Here is a 22,641-nt window from a genome sequence, read left to right on the forward strand (position 1 = left end):
GGTATCCCTGTCTCACTGCAGTTACAGTCCCCTCTCACCATCTCCATCTGCTGGTGACCCTGTCTCACTGCAGTTACTGCCCCCTCTCAACATCTCCATCTCCTGGTGGCCCTGTGTCACTACAGAAACTGCCTCCCTCGCACCATCTCCATCTACTGGTGTCCCTGCCTCACTGCAGTTACTGTCCTCCTCTCACCATCTCCAACTGCTGGTGTCCTTTTCTCACGGCAGTTACTGTCCCCCCTCACCATCTCCATCTGCTGGTGTCTCTGTCTCACTGCAGTTAATGTCCCCCTTTGCCATCTCCATCTGCTGGTGCTTCTGCCTCACTGCAGCTTCTGTCCCCCCCTCACCATCTCCATCTGGTGGTGCTCCTATCTCGCTGCAGCTACTTGCCCCCTCTCACCATCTCCATCTGCTCGTATCTTTGTCTGACTGCTGTTTCTACCCCTCTCAAAATCTCCATCTGCTGGTGGCCCTGTTTCTCTGCAGTTACTGCCCCTCTCACCATCTCCATCTACTGGTGTCCCTGTCACATTGCAGTTACTGTCGCCCCTCACCATCTCCATCTGCTGGTGACACTGTCTCACTGCAGCTACTGCCCCCTCTCACCATCTCCATCTGTTTCCGACCCTGTCTCACTGCAGTTGCTGCCCCCTTTCACCATCTCCATCTCCTCGTGTCCCTGTGTCACTACATAAACTGCCACCCGCTCACCATCCCCATCTGCTGGGGTTCCTGCCTCACTGCAGTTACTGTCCCAGCTCACCAGCTCCACCTGCTGGTGTCCCTGTATCACTGCATACACTGCCCTGTCTCTCCATCCTCATCTGCTGGTGTCACTGTCTCGCTGCAGTTGATGACCTCTCTCTCCATTTCTTAATCACTGTGATTGGCTGCTTTCTCCGTTTTACTGTGGGTCCAAGTGGTCTTCGTTCAAGTCCAGCTGAGCTTTTCAGGTTGTCTTTTTGATAAACAATTAATGAATCATCTGCAGAGCAGGTCCCAGGAGAATAGGTCTGATTAGCAATAAAATATAGTCTCAGAATTAGATTTAAGTTCAATTCCGGGCTCGTTGCAGTGGAAATGTGATTTAGTTCCAGTGTTTGACACCCTTCAGTTCTTTCTCTGATTTCACGAATTTAACAATGAGATTGAGAGGGTATTTCACCGCCTTCTTCAGCTCCTGTCGGAATTTAGTCTGGGTCACAGCATAAATACATGTGTTGGTGCAGGAACTGAGAAGCTGCAGCATCTTTGATGTGTGATCTGTTATAAAGACAGGGTCAGTGTCGGAGTAAAAATACCGAATATGTGTCATTCGCCTATAAGTGATATACACAATCCGGCTCACCCACAACAGTATAAAACTGCCGGATATACTGATGAGTAAAATAATTGATTTTCTCCGATTATCCATCTCTGGGTCTTTGTGATTCTCTCCATTACTGTGGCCCCGGAATCCCTTGCGGACTTTACTGGAGAATAAAATACGTCTGACCGTCAGAACATTGAGCAGAAAAATCAGAAAGACCGGGACACAAGGAGTTAAAATGTAGTGAAACAATTCAAATGCGGCCCAGAGGGGGGAAGTAAAGAAGCTGGTCTTAATGGTACAACCCATGGGAACATTATCAATTATGTACTTTGGTTTATAGATAAAGTACCAGGTGAGAGACTCTAAACAGCCCAGAGCACTCACTGTTCCTACAACCACAGCCGCTGTTTTCTTGGTGCAATATTTTGTTTTTAGCTTCTCACAACAAATGGCCACAAATCGATCAAAGCTGAAAGCGACTGTGAGCCAGACAGAAACAACAGTGGCTGCAGAAAGCAGAACGATAATGATAGTACACACGGGGGTAATTCTCAGGAATGAATCCTGGATATAAATTAAAACAATCCAACTCAATATGGGATCAGTGATAACGACCAGGAGATCAGACACTGCCATTCCCACCAGGTAGATAGTGATACATTTGGAGAGTCCGCACTTTCCTCGGGACAAGACCACAATCGCCACCAAGTTAACTGGAAGAGAGAGAAAACGAAGCAGAGAAATTACTGATCAGACCTGGAGACAAAGCAGCAGTCTGACAGGATCTGGGCTGAAATTTCCAGCTTTGTTGCTGCATCGAACAGTTAAAACTGATTCACTGACCTGGGCAGTGTTTTGTCACAGTGAAATGTTTAAAACACAATTATTAAGAATGAATTGGGAAATTGAGACAGAAAGTGAATAAAGTCAACACTGGATCCACTGGAAGTACTGAGTGAGAATGCAGTGACAGTGGGGAAATGAGAAGGTGTTTTACAGAGATGTAATCCAATGGGTTAAATGGGAATTTGTCTCCAGGTTTGGGGAGAGTGGAAGGTGCCGATGGTTTGTTGCTGTGGGTTGAGAGAGCCGACAGAGGCTGGTACAACATGGGAAAAGACTGAGAGCTGCTGCGGTGAGCTGGCCTGGGATTTATTTCGAAGAGGCAACTGGAGGATGAGACAGTGAGTGAGATTGGGAGGGAGAGAAGGAAAAGAACATGTTGGAGATGGAGGGGAGACAGGAGCAGATGGTTTGGGAAAATGGATAAAATGAAGCAATGGATGAGGAGACAGAGGATTCAATACATTGAGAGGACAGGCTGAGATTCACAAGGAGAGACTGCAGTAGAGTGTTAGAGGAAATGTCAGCTAGAGATCTCAGTAACACAACTCAATTAATACATTTAAACAGTAATACCTGCGGTTATTGGTGTTGGAGAACAGTTCATTGGTTGTCCAATATAGTAAATATATTTAACTTGCACAGGCAATTAAATATAAATTTAAATATATTTCTGATATCGGCCTCGTTCTTTATTGAATTCAGCAGTCACAGAGTTTTTAAAGTGCAGTATTTAAATAATGAATTACCATCAGTGAAGAACTGATTCTATTCTGTTTATTCAGTCAGTAAGTAAGGAATCGGAACTTTTTGCAAAACAAAATAAATATCTGACAGAAATAAACACTGAGGATCAAGTCCAACAGTAAAATTAACACACTGCTGCTTCTTTCTCTTTCTCTTTCCTTCTGCTTATCACTTTCCCTCGGTTTCGTTCTCCCTGCTTCTTTTCTCCTTCCTTCTCTCAGTCGCCCTCCCTATCTCTCCGATGTGCTCACACCCTGCAAACTGTTCCTTAAAGCCGCTTTTCACATACAATTTATTCCTAACATTCTGTGCCTGTGTTCCGTTCCCCAGCCCTGTGTTCAATGATTCTATTCTCAGAGTCAGTTTGTTTAATGGTGAAACCTCTGTGAATAATTCAATGTGTCCACAGGTCACCCAAGTCTCCACCTGCTCACCCACAATCTTCACTTCATCAACAATACATGGAATAAACAGGATCGAAAGTTTCTTCCAGACAAACCTCACAATCATTGAAATTCCTTCTCCTGGAATTATAAAGTACACTGTTAGAATGTGGGATTGTTTAATTAATAAAACACCGACATCAGCGCTGCCGCTGATAATCTACAGATAAATGGAAAGACTCTGGATTCCAACTGATAGAGTGTAAACCAATAAAAGATCACATCAATACTTTCAGTTTTACAATGTAGTCCATTGACAGTGAAGGGTCCGCAGTGAAGCAGAGAAGGAGATGTGAAAGAGTCAGCAGCAAACTCAGTTCGGTAACCAGACTTCTGAAGCAGCGTCAGACACACACAGAATGAAATAATATTTTATAACAGTGATAACCAATAAATATATTGAAATCTCTGTTACATTGCTCCATATTAATAGGGATGGAGGACATTGTAACACTGAGACCGTGAGATATCTCATTATCAAGCATCGCAAAACACATCCCAAAAAAATTCCAGGACTGGTTAGATCCACATCATGAAACTGTTAAAATCTCCTGATGGTCTGCTTCTTGATCCTAACAAAGACATCACATTCAACGGCATTCAATTCACAGAATAATGCAGCAACAATGCCAGGGTTAGTTAAACCAATGTCATTAAAGACATCATACAGCTCCAGTCAGACTGAAAGAGAAGACAATGAGAAGATTCCATCAGTAACCTGCTGGACAAGTACAGGCGGTTGTGTAAAACACACAGTGAGAAATAATACCGAGCACAGCAGTGCAACTAATATCGATTTACACCATTAACAGCTGAGATACAGACTTACCAGGAACTCCAATTGCTGCAAGTACAGGATAATAAATGCGTTCTATCTGATACATTACTGGATATCCCATTTCTGAGAGAAGCTGAGTTCTGTTAGCCTGGAATCCACAGCTCCAGCAGACACTCTGAGCTGATCCATTCTAGTGGGTCCTGATTTATACAGGGGATATGTCTCCACTGACATGGTTATACCCCTGATCATTGCTATTAGTTACACTCACCTGAACAAACACATTACATCAGCAGCTTTGACACTGGTAAATAATGTGGTGGATAAAACACAACCATTCCAATGTCAATGACATTTTCTCAGTAAGTCCTCTCTCGGGAATAAACCTGAAATCTGTCCTCATACTGAACGCATGCGACAATTATGAGTGGCATCATTTACATTTTCCCTATTGTTGTATTGACCTCGTTCACTCCTGGCATTTCTATTGTAAATGTAACTGAACTGTCTACAGTGGACACTGGATTCAGGGACAAAAACAATCCCGTTTCACTCTGTTACTGCCTTTTCCCAGTTAAAACGTGAACTTTAAGTCTCTGATTCGATACCACGCTCAGAGTTACAGGCTAGATATTGATATTGGGGGCAGATACTGTACACGTCCATTGGGGAGGCAGTTGCGTAGCGATAATATTACTGGGATAGTAATCCAGAGGTCCAACACAATGGCCTGGTGACAGGGGTTCAAATACCAGCATGACAGCTGCTGGAACTTAAATTCAATTAATGAACAAAGGTCCGCAATTGAAAGCTAGTCTCTGTCATGGAGCCATGAGACTATCATCGATTGCTGTGAAAACCCATTTGGCTCGGTAATTACTTTGTGATGGAAATCAGCCATACTTACCCGGTCTGGCCTGCATGTGGTTACAGACCCAGAGCAATGTGGCTGACTCTTAACTGCTCTCTGAAACGGCCCAGCAAGTTGTCAAGGGCAACAAATGCTGACCTTGTCAGCGGAGCTCACATCACATGATAGAATAAAAGACAAACGTCTACCCGCTATTTCACTGCAGATATTTCCCTGTTTATTCTATAGTGGTTAATGGTTCCAGTAAAATTAGAACTGTACAAACTCCTGACTCCTTTCCTCCAGTTCACTGCTGACCAGACACCCAAAGTTCACTTTCCCTCACTATCAACTGCTCCAAATCCCTGTTTCCATGACCAACCCTAGCCAAGTCCATCTCACCCAACATCTTCAGCCTAACTGACCTGCATTGGATCCCAGTCCTCTAAGTATTTAAAATTTATAATTCTTATCATTGGGTTAAAATTCTTCCATGTCCTCACCACTCCTTATCTTTCAATGGGACTGCCCCGCCAGTTTCCAATATTACTGATCGGATTGTAACCAGAGCATCTCCAGCAAAGGCCTCTCTTCCCACACCAGCACTATTCCCTCTGGAATCCCGGAAATTTGTATTCTTGTTCCCTCCGCTACCACATCCACAGACTGCCTGCTGGTGACATAATCTACAGATATGCAGTGAGCTTCCACATGTCCGCTGACAACACCCAACTGCAGCTCTCCGTCATCTCTCCTGACCCTCCACTTCCTCTGTGTTATCAGACTGTAAAAGTCTGTTTCCTATGAGATGCAATTTCCTCCAATTAAACTTAGTTTAGAACGAAACCTCCACCTTTGGTTTCACCACGAACTCCAGACCGTTGTCATTGATTCCATTACCATTCCTAGCTGTTGTATCAGGCTAAATATGATGTTGCGTAAAATATGCTCCCCATTCATCCCTGACATGAACTTCTGACCTGATGTTGTCTCCATCAGAAATGACACCTCCTTCCACCTCCATAACATCTCCGGCCTCTGTCCCTGCCTCAGCCCATCAGGCACTGAAAAGGATCAATCACTCATCTGTGTAAGATTATTAGGTCCCTGAAAGCTACTAACCAGATTACTAATTGTTAAAATCGAGTTATTGTAAACTAACAATTGACTTATTATTAATGAGGGAGCTCCCCTCCACGTATAAAATGGAGGGCGCTCCCCCTCTGCATATCAAATAGAGGGAGCTCCCCATCTATGTATAAAATGGAGGGAGCTCCACCTCTACGTATAAAATGGAGGGACCTCCCTTTCTGCGTATAAAATGGAGGGAGTTACCCCTCGATGTATAAAATGGAGGGAGATATCCTTCTATGTATAAAATGGAGGGAGATCCTTTCTATATAACAAATGGAAGGAGCTCCCCCTCTACATATAAAATGGAAGGCTTTTCACCTGTATGTATAAAATGGAGGGGGATCCCACAGAAACCTCACTCACTTTAAAACACTTTTTAACTATTTTTATACCAGCGCCGCGATCGAATATAATATAAACAGAGACATGGTCAAATTCTCTCTTAATTTGTGCATTGGAGTGACGGAGAGAGAAAGGGGTGAAACAAAGAGATGCAACGTTAGGTGGGGTAGTAAGTTGTGAGGAGGACACAAAAAGGCTGCAAAGGAAAATGGACGGGTTTTGAGTGGACATGAAAGTGGCAGCTGGAATATCATGTGGAGAAGCAAGAATAGAAACACAGTACATATTTTCAAATGGTGAGAAACTATTAAATGTTGGTACTCAGAGGGATTTGGTTATCCTTGTACACAAATCACAGAAAGTTAACCTGCAGGTACAGGCATCAATTAGCATGGTAAATGGAGTTTTGGACTTTAATGCAAGGTGGTTAGAGTACCGGAGTGAGGAAGTCTTGCTGCAATGGTATAGGGTTTGGTGAGCCCACACCTGGAGTACTGTGTACAGTTCTGGTCTCAGTAGTGAAGGAAGGATATACTTGTCTTAGCGGTGATGACAGAGCAAGCTTGAGGGGCCGTATGGCCTAGTCCTGTTCCTATTTCTTATGTTCTTATGACAGCAAGGGAGAAAAGGACAAAGAGGTGTTGACAGATGGAAAGACACAGCGAATGACAGGGCGAGGCCGAGGCCAAGGTGGAGAAGTACTGAGAGAAAGGTGGGATGGATCACACAGCTGAATAGCTCGCTAGATGTCTGCACAGAATTCAGAGGCAGATCTCCAGTGTGCAGTCACTAGGATCGTGTGGTGATGGATTTGAACTCTGTATCCATTGATTTACAGCTGCAAATGTTCCAACTGGAGGAAGCTTCCTTCCAGGTCATTGGTGCCAATGCACTGATGGATTTCTGTTTGAAAAAATATGACCAGGTCGGGGTTCTCTCTGGACTCCCCTAAACCCTCCTGCCAGCCTTTGAATGACTCTTGGATTCATGTCTAAGGGAACTGGTCAATGGTTCTGGTAGAATTTGTCTCTTTACTGATGGGTTAGTAAAGCCGATGGGATACTGAGCTTTATAAACATGTATCGAGTGTAAAAGTCAGGAAGTGATGCTAAACCTTTATAAAACAATAGTTTGTTCCCAGCTGGAGAATTATGTCCAATTCTGGGACCACACTTTCGGAAGGACATGAAGGCTTTGGTGAATGTATGGAAGTGATATATGAGAACGGTTCCGGGGATGAGATTATTACAGTCACGCTGATATACTCGAGAAGCTGGGGCTGTTCTCCTTAGAGCAAAGCTTAAAAGGAGATTTGATCAAGGTGCTTAAAATCATAAAAGATGGAATTGAATACAGCGAAACAGATGGAATTGGCTACAAGACAGCAAAGAACAAACAGGAAACACAGATTTCAGGAGAGAAAGATGTCACCTGATGTTCTTGTCAGTGGATTCTCTGTCACAGGAGAGGTCATCGCAAATTCGAGAGAAAGAAACATCTCATTAATATCAGTGAAAGAATTTGAGTAAAATAGAGACAAGACAGATGGAAAGCTTTCTGTGTTTAATAAGAAGTGAAATGGTCGAGCAATGTCTTTATGGGAGAGGCCTGGCCTACATTTGACTCCATTCACACAGATAGAGATTCAGATAAATAAAGATATATATTTTTCTGATTTGGAGGATGAATTCATTTGCTGGTTATTCGAATACCTTCAGTCTTGTTATTAGCTATCAGCAGCTGTGTACAATTTCTAATTGCTCTGGTTTGATGTGGGTAAAATTTATGTTTGAAAGGATGGGGTGAATCTTATAACAATCTCCCAGAGATGAAGTGGGATTGAGGGACTGGAGTAAAGGTCAGTAACAGTGCAATGCACTTCACACGACATAGTGACAAACCTTGTTCTGTCAAAGTTTAATAAATCACACTTGTGTTGCACTGTGACAATTGCTGATAGTTTTTCTCACAGGATTGTCGATTGAAGTCTCCTTTATTGGCCGATGTGCAGAATATAAGAGCAGGGAGGTTAGGCTAGAACTATATAAAGCTCTAGTTAGACCACAGCATACAGTTGTAGTCACCACATTACAATAAGGATGTGATTGTACAAGAGAGGATACAAAGGAGATTTACAGAGGATGTTTTCAGGAATGGAGAATTTTTGCTTTGAGGAAAGACTGGACAGGCTGTCAGCCTGAAGGGGAGATTTAATTGAGGTGTAACAAAATGATGATATGTCTTGATAGGGTGGATCGGGAGGACCTATTTCCCTTTGCAGAGGAGTCAATAAGTATAGAGCATAGATTTAAAGGAATTGGTACAAAGATTAGAAGAGAGATGAGGGGTAATTTTTTCACCCAGGTAGGGGACTGGAACTCACAGCTTGAAAAGCTGGTAGAGATAGAAACCTCATCACATTAAAAAACACTTGGATATGTAGTTGAAGGAATAACTTCTCCACGTCTACTCTGACCCATCGAATACACTCAGAGAAGGTACCAGACAGGTTAGATACGGAGTAAAGCTCCATTTAAACTGTCCCTGGAATGTCGGATTAACCCGGCGCACTCACTGTAACCGGGTCAGCCTCAAGACTCACCTGCCTCAGTCAGTGAGACGCTCCTGTGTCACTTGCCTTAATGTCAGTGGATTCCGGGTTTGGGAGCAGGACAGGCACGTGGGATTAGGACGACAGCTCATGTGGAGGATAAGCATCAGTAATGCCTCAGAGAATCAGAACAGGCCAGTGAGACTCAGAAAAGGAAACTTGTGTTGAATTTGTGAGTCTTGCATTGTGGAATGCTTTTGTATTTGGTGAGAATGGTGACCCAGTGAAATGTTGTCTCTATGTGAGGCAGTATGGTCCTGTGTGTACTGTAAACGTGGACTGAAATGACAATGTATCTGATCAATTTTCGGCTGCATGCTATGTCTACAGTTATACCTGCTATCCTGTGAGAATGTGTATAACACACGATGGGATGAAGTCAAAGTGGCCACTGTTGAATTTGCTAGCTTGATCTTTGTGGGAACACAAGGGTTAAGTAAGTTAAACATATTAAATGGCCAATTCACTTGTACAAATAAACATTTAACTGACATTGCTATGGAATATCCTGTGTGCTGCATATCGAAGACAAGATATGAACAGTAAATGACCAAAGGCCTGGAATTACAAGAAGGCAGGACATGGATCATAAAAATGAGTCTTTAATTACAAGAGATTATGTACGGGTGAGGCTTGGAATGTAGAAGCAATTGCAATGTGTGTGCGGAGTCGTGTGCAATGAGATGTGGGTATAGGAAAAGATATTGATCACACACAGTGATTGATCATGCAGGGAAAGACCCGAACACTGAGCCCAGTGACATGGTGCACGAGGGAAGAGTGACGGTCAGTCCTGGATAAAAGGGGCTCCCTTTCCTTTATCTGACACTGCAGTCCAGATACCCGGGTCAGCTATTGGAAGAAGATCCCTCCTGAACGACTGATCATCCATCAGTGGGAACTTGGTGAGATTAAAGACACAGACTAGGTGAGAGTCTGTGGGAATCATTTGCAGCATTGATTTTTCCAGGAATATTCACTGGGATTTTAGTGCTGTTTTACTGGAATTCTATGTATCCTAACCTATGTGGAATATTTAATCTTTTCCTTATCGGATCGAATCTTTAGTTAAGTAGGACTAGACCTGAGAATAATTGTTTTTTTAAGTTGTTCTTCCGACAAAATGAGTGAAAATCGATGTGCAGCATCCCATCATATAATATACTTTGCTGTCTATGTTGCCTGAATACAGACATAAAATAGCCATAAATGTTCCTATTTATTCCGGGACAGACAGGTGAAGTGTTTATTTTCTCGATGATTTAACTCGACCCCTAATGATAACCAACATGGTGAGAGAGAGTGATAGGCAGGGAGAGAGAGAGGAACAGTGGTAGAGTAACAGATAGATAGGCAGAGATAGAAACGGAGTGAGAGCAGAGAGATAGTGAAGGATAGAGACAGAAGCATAGAGGTAGAAAGTGTCAGTTTATCCTGAGACACTTTTGAATCAAGGGGACGGGAGACAGGCTGTGTGGGGATCCTGGGGTGATGTACTGGGACCAGTGACAGAGACACATACTCTTCCTGTCTACATATAAAGTGCAGCAAGCTCCCTCTGCATATCAAATGGATGCAGCTCACCCTCTGTGTAGAAAATGGTGGGAGCTCTCCATCTGTGTATAAAATGGTGGGAGCTTTACATCAGTGTAAAAAATGGAGGGAGCTTATCTTCTGTGTATAAAATGGAGGGAACACCCCCTCTCTGTACAAAATGATGACAGCTCTCCCTCTACATTTAAAATGGAGGGCGCTCCTCCAATGTGTATAAAATGGTGGGAGCTCCCCCTTTACAAAAAAATGCAGGGGAAGCCCACAGGCATCTCACCCTTTTTAACTCACTTTTTAACCATTTTCTTACCAGAGACAGGGTTCGTACAATATAAACAGAAGCATGGTCAATTCCGGTCTTAACTGGTGCATTGATAACTGAGACTAATGTAAAAGGTATAGGGGATGCAGCGGTCTTGAGTACAAAAGTCAGGAAGTGATGCTAATCCTTTATAAAATAATAGTTTATCCTCGTTTGGAGTATTGTCTCCAATTCTGGACACTACACATTAGGAAGGTCATAGATGCTTCGGTCAATGTACAGAAAAGTTTTGCTAGCATGGTTCTAGGGGTGATACGCTGATCGACTGGAGAAGCAGGCGTTGTTCTCTTTATGGTGGAGAAGTTTAAAAAGTGATTTAATAGACGTGTTTAAAATCATGAAAAGTTTGGATAGCGTAAACAAAGAGAAACTGTTTCCAATGGCTGAAGGATCAATAACCAGAGAACGTAGACTGAAGGTGATTGGCAAAAAAAAAGAGGCAACATGAAGGAAAACCGTTTCTTTTTAACAATACTCGCTTTGGGTTTGAAATGCACTGTCTGATGGTACCATGGATATTGATTCAATAGTATCTTTCAATAGGAGAATTGGATAAATAACTGAAACAGGAAAAGAATGAAGTGTTGGGGAAGAACAGGAGAGTGACACTAAGTGGACTGCTCTTCAAAGGAGCTAGCACAGATTCAATGGATCGAATCACCTCCTACTGTGTTGTACTACTCTTTGATTCTATAGTCATCTTCTGAGAGAGACAGAGATAGACGGGGTGAGGGAAAGAGAGGGAGAGAGATAGACGGGGTGAGGGAAAGAGAGAGAGAGAGGGATAGACGGGGTGAGGGAAAGAGAGAGAGAGAGAGATGGGCTGATGGGGATAGAGAGAGACAGGGTGAGGGAGAGAAAGATACCTGTGATGGAAAGGAATAGAGAGAGAGACAGGCTGAGAGAGAGACACACACACACAGTCAGGGAGAGGGCGAGGAATAGAATGTCTCCTCGGGATGGGATGTGCTCGAGGGGCCGAACGGCCTCCTCCTGTCTTCCTAAGGTCTTTATTAATATTACATCCTGATTTAAACAAGGCCTTGGTCATTTTTTAGCAAATGAAATGCAAGTAATTAACAAGTTCTCCTTTAAAATTATTAATTCGAATTCACAATAGTATTTGTGTGAATTTGGGGTTGACAGATAATATGCTGTTTATTAACATCACTGAATAAATTAATATTGAAAGATTCAATGTCATTTTGTTCCCATCCTTGTTCAAAGTCCTACTGATTCCCTCGAAGTTCTAACCCGAAGGAGCATTTCTGGCAGTGCGGGGTCCCTTTAAGAGGTTGGGACTGACTCTCTCCCTCCTCCCTCCACCCCCCTCGGGGTCACAGTGCTGGGTCAGGGGTCACAGACTGTACAGACACTGGGATTGACCAATGACCCCTGACCCCAAAGGCAAGAAAAGGAAAGCAAAAATTCTCCTGGTCCCTGTGAAATCAGATTGACAATAAGTTTAAAACCCGAGAGTGAGATATAAAAGGAGAAAAGAGAGATTATGATGTTTGTAAAAACATTATTTAAACAGAAGGAAGTATTTGTGTTTATCTGTCTAAGTTGGTCAATGTGAATATATGTGTCTCTGTGTGGGTTTTTCTCTCTCTCGATCAGTGGGAGTGGATGTGCCTGGGTATGGATTTCTATGTGTGTGTGTGTGTGTGTGTGTGTGTGTGTGTGTGTGTGTGTATGTGTGTGTGTGTGTGTCTGTGTGTGTGTCTGTGTGTGTGTGTGTCTGTGTGTGTGTCTGTGTGTGTGTGTCTGTGTGTGTGTCTGTGTGTCTGTGTGTGTGTCTGTGTGTGTGTGTTTGTGTGTCTGTGTGTGTGTCTGTGTGTGTTTTTATCTGGCCGTGTTAGTCTGTCTGTGTTTACTTGGCTGTCTTTGTGTCTCTGTCTGTTTGTGTTTCCAATTCTGGATGTGAGGGTGGGCGAGGACACTAAGGACACACTCTAATCTCTTATTAAAGATCTTTCATCTTAACAACTCCAATAAATATACATCAATATCCTGCACAAAATATCAACCAGTTGTATCTTAATACTTGTCAGGACAAAAGTTCCCCTCTCAAACACGGCCTATGAATGGATTATATGGGCTGATGATACAAAGATAGGTGGTACTGTAAGCGGTGAGGAGGGCACAAAGATACTGCATTGGCAGATGGACGGGTTAAGCGAGTGGGCAAGAAAGTGGCTGCTGGAATATCATGTGGAGAAATGTGAGGTTCTTCACTTTGGCCAAAAGAATAGAAACAGAGAATATTTTTCAAATGGTGAGAAACTATTAAATGTTGGTATTCAGAGGGATTTGGGTATCCTTGTACACAAATAACAGAAAGTTAACATGGAGGTACAGCAAGTGGAGTGTTGGCCTTTATTGCAAGGAGGTTAGAGTACAAGAGTGAGGAAGTCTTGCTGTAATGGGACAGGGTTTGGTGAGCCCACACCTGGAGTACTGTGTACAGTCCTGGTCTCAGTACTGAAGGAAGGATATACTTGTCTTAGAGGTGAGGAGGAGAGGGAGGGAGATACAGGGTAAGGGGGAGAAAGAGAGGGGGGGTGAGGGGGAGAAAGAGAGAGTGGGGTGGGTGAGGGGGAGAAAGGGAGAGAGAGAGACCGGATGATGGAGAAGGCAAGAAATAAAAAGTCCCAAAGGTGCTGCACAGGGTCCATTAAAAAGCAAAATCTGACACCAAACCCATATAAATTGAGATTAAAAGCTCGATCAAAGAGGTTAGTTTTAAGGAACATCTTGAAGCAAGTATGAGAGGTCGAGAGGCGGAGAGGTTTAGGGAAGGAATTCCCCAGTATTAACAGGCAGTGACATTAATTCCTGATTGTCGGTCGAGATTTGTTAGGAAAGGTTATTAATGTTTACGGAGCCGAGACAGCTCAATGTGGATAAGGAGCAAATCAGCCAAGACCTGAGTGAATGGCGGGACAGGTTTGAGGGGCCGAATGGCCTTCTCCGTCTTCCTAAGGGCTTTAATAATATCACTGCCAATGCATTTCTGTTTGAAAAAGGAAGTGATGTGAATCCTTTATAAAATAATAGTTTGTCCCCAGCTGAGGTGTTGTGTCCAATTCTGGGACCACACTTTAGGAAGTACATGGAGGCTTTGGTGAATGTACAGAAGAGATTTACTAGACCGGTTCCTGGATGAGATTATTACAGTTACACTGATGGACTGGAGAAGCTGGGCTTCTTCTCCTTAGAGCAGAGAAGATTAAAAGGAGATTTCCCTTTCGTGAAACCATGTTGACATTGTTTGATTGCACTATGTCATATTTCTCAAGCGTGTGCAGGTACTGAGGGACCTGGAGGATCACGACCAGTGATCTTTGAAGGCGATAGGATATATTAAGAGAGTAATTCATAAGACGTATGCGATCTTAGTCTTCAGAGAGACAAAGAGAGAGAGGGAGGGAGCGACGCGCAGAAAGATGGAGGGAGAGACAGGGAGAGACAGGCAGATTTGAGGAGAGATTTTACATCTAACCGTGTTAAAAAATATCAGAAAGATCAAAATCTGAAAAATATGGCCACACACAACAACTGAAGTCACACACCATCCTCACTTGGAACTATATTGCACTTCCTTCACTGTCACTGTGTCAAAAATTTGGAACACCCTCCCTAACAGCACTGCGGCTGTACCTGCCCGCCATGGAGTGCAGTGGTACAAGAACATGGCTCACCACCACCCTCTCAAAGGGCAATTAGGGATGGGTAATAGATGTTGGCCTTGCCACTGACACACATGTCACTTGAATCAAATTAATTTTAAAAACACAGAAAATTGACACTAAGCCACTTCAGAACTGTCACAATATTAAACAACGGGCTTGGGGGAATTCCTGAACAGTCAGATTGATAGACTCAGGGCCTGGGGGAAACTCTGAATTGTCACAACTTTAAAGATAGGTCCTGGAGGAAATACTGAGCTGTGACAACTGTAAACGTAGGCCCTGGGGGAAATACTGAACTGTCACAACTGTAAACACAGGGACTGGGGGAAATACTGAACTGTCACAACTTTGAAGATAGGTCCTGGAGGAAATACTGAGCTGTCACAACTGTAAACACAGGGACTGGGGGAAATACTGAGCTGTCACAACTTTAAACATAGGGACTGGGGGAAATACTGAACTGTCACAACTGTAAATACAGGGACTTGGGGAAATACTGAGCTGTCACAACTTTAAACACAGGGACTGTGTGTAATACTGAACTGTCACAACTGTAAACACAGGGACTGGTGGAAATACTGAGCTGTCACAACTTTAAACACAGGGACTGGGGGAAATACTGAACTGTCACAACTGTAAACACAGGGACTGGGGGAAATACTGAACTGTCAGAACTTTAAACATAGGGACTGGGGGAAATACTGAACTGTCACAACTTTAAACACTGGGACTGGGGGAAATACTGAACTGTCACAACTGTAAAGACAGGGACTGGGGGAAATACTGAACTGTCACAAATTTAAACACAGGACCTGGAGGAAATACTGAGCTGTCACAAATTTAAACACAGGACATGGAGGAAATACTGAGCTGTCACAAATTTAAACACAGGACATGGAGGAAATACTGAGCTGTCACAAATTTAAACACAGGACATGGAGGAAATACTGAGCTGTCACAAATTTAAACACAGGACCTGGAGGAAATACTGAGCTGTCACAAATTTAAACACAGGACCTGGAGGAAATACTGAGCTGTCACAAATTTAAACACAGGACCTGGAGGAAATACTGAGCTGTCACAAATTTAAACACAGGACATGGAGGAAATACTGAGCTGTCACAAATTTAAACACAGGACCTGGAGGAAATACTGAACTGTCACAACTGTAAACACAGGGCCTGGAGGAAACACTGAGCTGTCACAGCTGTAAACACAAGACCTGGAGGAAATACTGAGCTGTCACAAATTTAAACACAGGTCCTGGATGAAATACTGAGCTGTCATAACTTTAAACAAGGATCCTGGAGGAAATACTGAACTGTCACAACTTTAAACACAGGGCCTGGAGGAAATACTTAGATGTCACAACTGTAAACACAGGTCCTGGATGAAATACTGAGCTGTCACAAATTTAAACACAGGTCTTGGATGAAATACTGAGCTGTCACAAATTTAAACACAGGTCTTGGATGAAATACTGAGCTGTCATAACTTTAAAAAAGGGTCCTGGGGGAAATACTAAACTGTCACAACTTTAAACACAGGGCCGTGAGAAAATACTTAGCTGTCACAACTGTAAACACAGGGCCTTGAGAAAATACTGAGCTGTCACAAATTTAAATACAGGTCCTGGATGAAATACTGAGCTGTCATATCTTTAAGACTGCAATTGTTGACAACGCGATCGGTAGGTGGCGCTGTTTTGGCACATGCGCAAATACAGCATGTGCCACGAAAACGTCACAACTTGCGACTGTGGCAGCTGCCAGGACGAAAGATGGCGCTGCTCAAAGAATCACAGAGATGAAACCTGAAAAACACGTGGCTGAATTCAATGGCCGGAGTGAGAGAGTGGAGCGGGCCGGGGAGAGCAGCGCGGGGGCCGGGGACAGCATCGCGGGGAGACCAGCGATGGCGGTGCCGGCGGGCGAGGGGGGGGGGAGGGAGAGGAAGAGGGAGGGGGGGAGAAAGAGGGAGGGGGAGGGGGGAGAAAGAGGGAGAGGGAGGGGTGGAGAAAGAGGGAGAGGGAGGGGGGAGAAAGAGGGAGAGGGATGGGGAGGGGTAGAAAGAGGGAGAGGGAGGGGGAGAAAGCAGGAGAGGGAGGGGGGAGAAAGAGGGAGAGGGAGGGGGAAAGAGGGACGGGGAGGGGGGAGAAAGAGGGAGAGGGAGGGGGAGAAAGAGGGAGGGGAGAAAAAGGGAGAGGGGAGAAAGAGGGAGAGGGAGGGGGACGAAAGAGGGAGAGGGGGAGAAAGAGGGAGGGGGAGGTGAGAAAGAGGGAGAGGGAGGGGAGAAAGAGGGAGGGGGAGAGGGGGAGAAAGAGGGAGAGGGGGAGAAAGAGGGAGAGGGGGTGAGAAAGAGGGAGAGGGGGAGGGGGAGAGAAAGGGGGGAGGGGGAGGGGGAGAGAAAGAGGGAGAGGGGGAGAGAAAGAGGAAGGGGGAGAGGGGGAGAGAAAGAGGGAGAGGGGGAGAGAAAGAGGGGGAGGGGGAGAGAAAGGGGGGGAGAAAGAGGGAGAGGGAGGGGTAAGGAAGGGGGGAGGGAGAAAGCTGGGGGGAGAGGGAGGAAGGGGAGAGAATGGGAGGGGAGCAGCGGAACGGAAGAGGAGTGCCTTTTTCAGTGCATGCGCCATAAACACAACAGCAAAAGACTTACTGGCCAGTGCCTGGACCCGGTGACACCAAGGTCTTCACACGCTCGCTCCCCGCGGCTCTCTGAGGCCTCTCGCTTCCGGCCCTCTCCATTCAGCCGTTCCCTCCAGCTGCGGATGCCCAATCCAGTTGCTTTCTCCCCTACCCAGTTGCTTTCTCTACTTCTCCACAGTTCTTCAGGCATTGCAACTGTTTGGTCCCTGCATTTTGCATACTTCCTCTCCCCACCCCTCCCTGCTCTCCCCACCCCTCCCCCTCTTCACCCACCCCTCCCCCTACCCCACCCCCACTATAGTTGAATATCTGAAGTGCTGTTGCAAAGTCGGGGAAATAGCATGCAAAACAAAACCTCAACAATTCTGTGTTTAATTATTGAAAAGTTTTATTAAGTTCATTAAGTATCCGAGGAACTGCTGTGCATGGATACATGAGTGTTGTGTCCAGCATTCCCGTTAGACAGACAGGCCGAGTCTCTGCTATGCACAGCTAAAGAGATTGTTCCTGGAGAGCTTGTGGTGAATAAACGCTTGGCTCTCTATTCCACTACTGTATTTTCCATGTCAAGAAGGCAAAGTCACAAGAGTCTGAGCTCAGTCTATTCTTGGTGAATGTTCCCCAAGCGCATTCCAATGTGCATTCCCAATTCATCCATAAATGCAATGTTCCTTTCGACATCGTGACGAGCTCCGCAGCATGATCCAGTTGCCTTCGTTGCTTGAATGCTGACCTTAAGTCTCAAGGATTGTTTTCTCGACGGCATGTTTTACATGCATAGAAGAAAAGCAAATCAGAGTCAGAGCTTGCCTCCCTCTATCCACTGAAATTACTGTTGTGCACACCTTTTTTAAGTTCTGCAGTGAAGGCACCAATTGATAACGTCGCCAATGAAGCACTTATTACCCACCTCAGATGCAGGAATCAGCACATCCTTGCGTCCTCTCCCGCACTGCCACCTTTGCTTGAATGCCGTCCTTAAGTGTCAAGGATTGTTTTCTCAAGGGCACGTTTTACATGAAAGAAAATAAGGAAAGTACATCAGTGTCAGAGCTTCCCTCCCTCCAATGAAATTACTGTTGAGCATGCTTTGTGTTCTGCGGTAAAGGCATGTACTGATAACACCGCCAATGAATCACTTAGTACCAACCTCAGCTGTAGGAGGCAGGATGATGTTACTGCCCCTATCTCGTGATGGTTCAATGCTGCTCTCAGGAAAAACATGAATGATGTGAGGGTGCTGGAAAAGAAGCACATTTCTTTTGGGCTATGAACATAAAGCTGGCCATTTAGCCCAGCAGTTCCCTGCCAGTGGTTATGTTACTCGTGCGTCTTTCCATCCATTCCCATTTAATCCTGCCTACGACTATCACCAGTTGCGTTCACAGCAAGAGCATTCACATTTCTGCTACCACTGGACACGGCATGCTTGTTTCTTTTAGTGCTCAGTCTCTTCTTGCTGGATGTTCCACAAGTGCTTGACCCCTTTGGACGCCCTCTCTGCTTGACAGGCAGCAACTGGCAATTGCGGAGTCTCACAAGGCTCTGCATGGTTGTTTCAACGTCGGATGGGGAAACAGGTGGCTGTGTGTCCATGAGCACTGCCCTGATGGGTGTCGGAGCAGGTAACTGTGTGCCCATTAGCACTGCCCTGATGGGTGTAGGAGCAGGTAACTGTGTGCCCATGAGCACTGCCCTGATGGGTGTAGGAGCAGGTGACTGTGTAACTGAGCAGCAAGGAGAGGGTACCGCAGGTAGGGTAAGTGGAGATTTGAACAGGCAGGCATATGTATGGTCCATCAGATCATTAGGCCAGGGGATGAGACGCTCAGGATCCAGGGTTTGTGACACGTGACTGATGTCCAGCACGCGGCCACCTCCATCCGAAGGTGCTTCCGGGCAATTGTTGGGCATAGTAAATGGCTCCATCTCATCAGCCAGTCCTGGCTGCCAGCGGAGAGTCTGTTTCCGCAGCCAGTCCAGTCTCCTCATGAATGCTGCCGTTCCACTCTGCAGAACGGCCTGTTGTAGCTGGTACAATTGATCTGAAAGCAAGCGGTAGTTTTCATTGTGGCTGAGGGGCCTTGCCTGTTCCTCTGCAATCACAATGGCAGCAGCCATGCCTGTCATCGTTGGTGTCTGAGATGCATGCCAGCGACAATTGGAAGCGAGCCTGTCCAAAGGCAGACCCAGATGCCTCTGCACAACAACAGCATGTTTGCCAGGCAACAAAGTCTGAATGGAGAAGATGCAGCTGCAGGTAGCCGGGCCATCATGGATCTACAGTGTGTACTGTTTGGCGCCAGAAATCACAGTCACTGTGCCTTCATCCTGCTACATGCGGTGGCCCAGACAATGGAAATGTTTTCCGAGCAACTCACAACAGGGACTGGAGAACATGCGGTGGCCCAGACAATGGAAATGTTTTCAGAGCAACTCACAACATGGACTGGAGAACATGCGGTGGCCCAGACAATGGAAATGTTTTCAGAGCAACTTACAAAGGCAGAGCAACTTACCTTGGAACAATCTCCTGTGTCAAATAAAAATGAAGCACGTCTCCAAAACGAATAAATAATTCAGATAAAATGCGAGAAAATGCCTGACGAAACCTCCCCTCCTTCCGCTTTCAAAATGTCGCGCCGAAGCTTTGACGCATGCGCAGAGGACAAACTGGCGCGTCGGCGAGGAAGACAAAATAACGCGATGACGTCAACTGCGCATGCGCACAACAGTGATGGCAGGTAGTACCGCAGCGCATGCGCAGAGATGAAGAGACTGTGTGCGCATGCGCGTACCGCGTCGTCTGCGCAATGCGGTCCTGGTAAGCCAGACCGCTGCGCATGCGCAGGGGGCATGAGACCGTCTGCGCATGTGCGCACCGCGGCGCATCCTGATGACGTGTACGATTAAGTAGCGTTGTCATGAATTACTTTGTTTTGTTTTTAGTGATGTCCACTAGAGAAGAAAATATCCTGGTCTGGCCTACATGTGTCTCCTGATCCACAGCAATATGGTCGCCACTTAAGTGCTCTTTAAAATTGCCTATCTAATGACTCAGTGCAAGAGCAATTAGGGATGTGAAATAAATGCTAGCCGAGCCAATGATGCTCACATCCCACAAACGAATAAATATAATGTAGGCCAGACAAGGTAAGAGTAGCAGATTTCTTTCCCTAAAGGGACATCCGTGCACGAAATGAGTTTTAACATCACTCAAAAATGGTTCATGGTCACCATTACACTAATTTCTTTTTAATTCCAGGTTTATGAATTGAATTCAAATTTCACCATCTGCCTTGGGATTCGAACCCATGGCCCATGAGCATTAGCCTGAGCTCTGGATTACTAGTTCAGTGAGATTACCACTACGCCATACCTCCCCAAATTACTGTAAATCCTGTAAGAAAGAAGGTTTGTTTTTTGTCTTGTCCATCTTGAACTTTTGCTTATTTGTCTTATCTTTAATCAACGCTATAACTTCTTCGTATTTCTCCTCGAAGACCCATTTAACATCTTTATAAGACATGACTTTATTAATTTGCATTACATATTCTCGTGTAAATGCCTTTGGGTACATTAAGGTCGCCACACCCTCCTAAAGCGGGTTCCCTCTCAAAACCTGTGTTGGCCAGTCTCGCGATCCAGAGATCCTTCCATTCTTCCCAAAAGTGTTTGGAATGTGCCAAGTCTCAGAATGTAAGATTCGAGAAGATGGTGGTTGATAACCCCCTGCTAAGGTGAAAACAGATTTGGCAGCACAAAGCTTGTTGTGAATCGACTTAATTGAGATAAAGGCAAAGACAAGTTAGTTCAGTTTTAAGATAAACCATAGTCACAAGCTCAGGCAATAATTAACAGTCTAACACAGATCCTACCCATATTTGAGACTGGAAAACAGAGCGCATAACTCTTTTTCTTGCAGCGTTTGGTCTTCAAGTTTTTGGTAAGTCTAGCTTTCTCTGGTCTCCTGTTGTTCTCAAATTCTCTGCCGTACAGTGTCAAAGACAGGACTTCTTTTATCCTGGCAGCTTTCCAGTTAACTATCCCCTCTGCAAATCAGTGACTAGTTTTGTATTAAAGGATGTCTTTTTTAACCAACCAAGGATCATGATCTGATGGTTGCTAAACGTTCCAATTTTCACAAGTGTTGTGTTGATTACTTTACCCAATGCTCTTACATTTCTAGTTTCCTTATCTGAGTAAGAGACAAATCTAGATCGATGCTGTTTCCACTGTCTGCTCTCATGGTCTCACCCTTTTGCAAATAAGCATTTCAAAACATGACATAATCTCCCAGAATCCCTATAACTTGATATCTTGTCTCTACTGTGCCCTATTTCTCAAGTTTCCCCACTTTACCAGACTACAAGGAAGGGTTCTAATAAAGCTAAATGTTAGTTTATAACAAAAAATCAATTGTTAGTTTATGATATCTAGATTTTAACAATTAGTACACTGGTTAGTCGATTGTAGTAATCTAATAATCCTACAAGAAAGCCCCCAGCGATTTAACATCCGCAGCACTTAAAGCAGCCAGAAGTACTGCACAAAGAACAGCTAGGCGTTGCGCAAACGACTACTGGCAACACCTATGCAGTCATATTCAGCTGGCCTCAGACACCGGAAACATCAGAGGAATGTATGACGGCATGAAGAGAGCTCTTGGACCAACCATCAAGAAGATCACCCCCCTCAAATCTAAATCGGGGGACATAATCACTGACCAACGCAAACAGATGGACCGCTGGGTTGAGCACTACCTAGAACTGTACTCCAGGGAGAATGCTGTCACTGAGACTGCCCTCAATGCAGCCCAGCCTCTACCAGTCATGGATGAGCTGGACATACAGCCAAATCCTACACAGATGAGTGATTGAGCGTTTTCAGTGCCTAATGTGCTGAGGCAGGGGCAGAGGACAAAAATGTTCGGGGGGTGAAAGTGGCGTCAATTCTGCTGAATCAAATATGAAGTCAGAAGCTCAGGTCAGGGATGAATAGGGATCGTATTTTACACAACATCATATTCAGCCTGATGCAACAGCTAAGAATGACGATGGAATCAATGGAAAGGGTTTGGAGTTTGTGGTAGAGCCAAAGGTGGATGCTTCGCTCTGCCCCATGTATAATTGGAGGAAATTGAGGCTCATGGGAAACAGACTGCTAGAGTCTGATAAAACAGAGGCAGTGGAGGGTCGAGAGAGACGATGGAGAGCTGGAAATGGGGGTTGTCAGCACCCATGTGGAAGCGAACCCCATATCTGTAGATATTGTCGCCAGCGGGCAGTGTGTAGATGCGGAAGAGGAGGGAGCAAGAATGGATTGATTCCAGAGGTAATAGTGCTAGTGTGGGAAGAGAGGCCAT

General features: G+C 44.8%; 1 protein-coding gene across 1 annotated transcript; it reads right to left on the reverse strand.

Annotated features, from left to right (window-relative positions):
• Positions 1–1,093: 1,093 nt before the first annotated feature.
• LOC137381028 (probable G-protein coupled receptor 139) lies at positions 1,094–4,250 on the reverse strand. The gene is made up of 2 exons (XM_068053421.1): positions 4,181–4,250; positions 1,094–2,031 (listed from the first exon to the last, which is right to left on the reverse strand). Exons 1-2 carry the CDS (start codon positions 4,248–4,250, stop codon positions 1,094–1,096), a joined length of 1,008 nt encoding a protein of 335 aa, XP_067909522.1.
• Between the last annotated feature and the right edge of the window lie 18,391 nt (positions 4,251–22,641).

Source organism: Heterodontus francisci, chromosome 21 (assembly GCF_036365525.1).
Source record: "Heterodontus francisci isolate sHetFra1 chromosome 21, sHetFra1.hap1, whole genome shotgun sequence".
Classification (NCBI taxonomy): Eukaryota; Metazoa; Chordata; class Chondrichthyes; order Heterodontiformes; family Heterodontidae; genus Heterodontus; species Heterodontus francisci.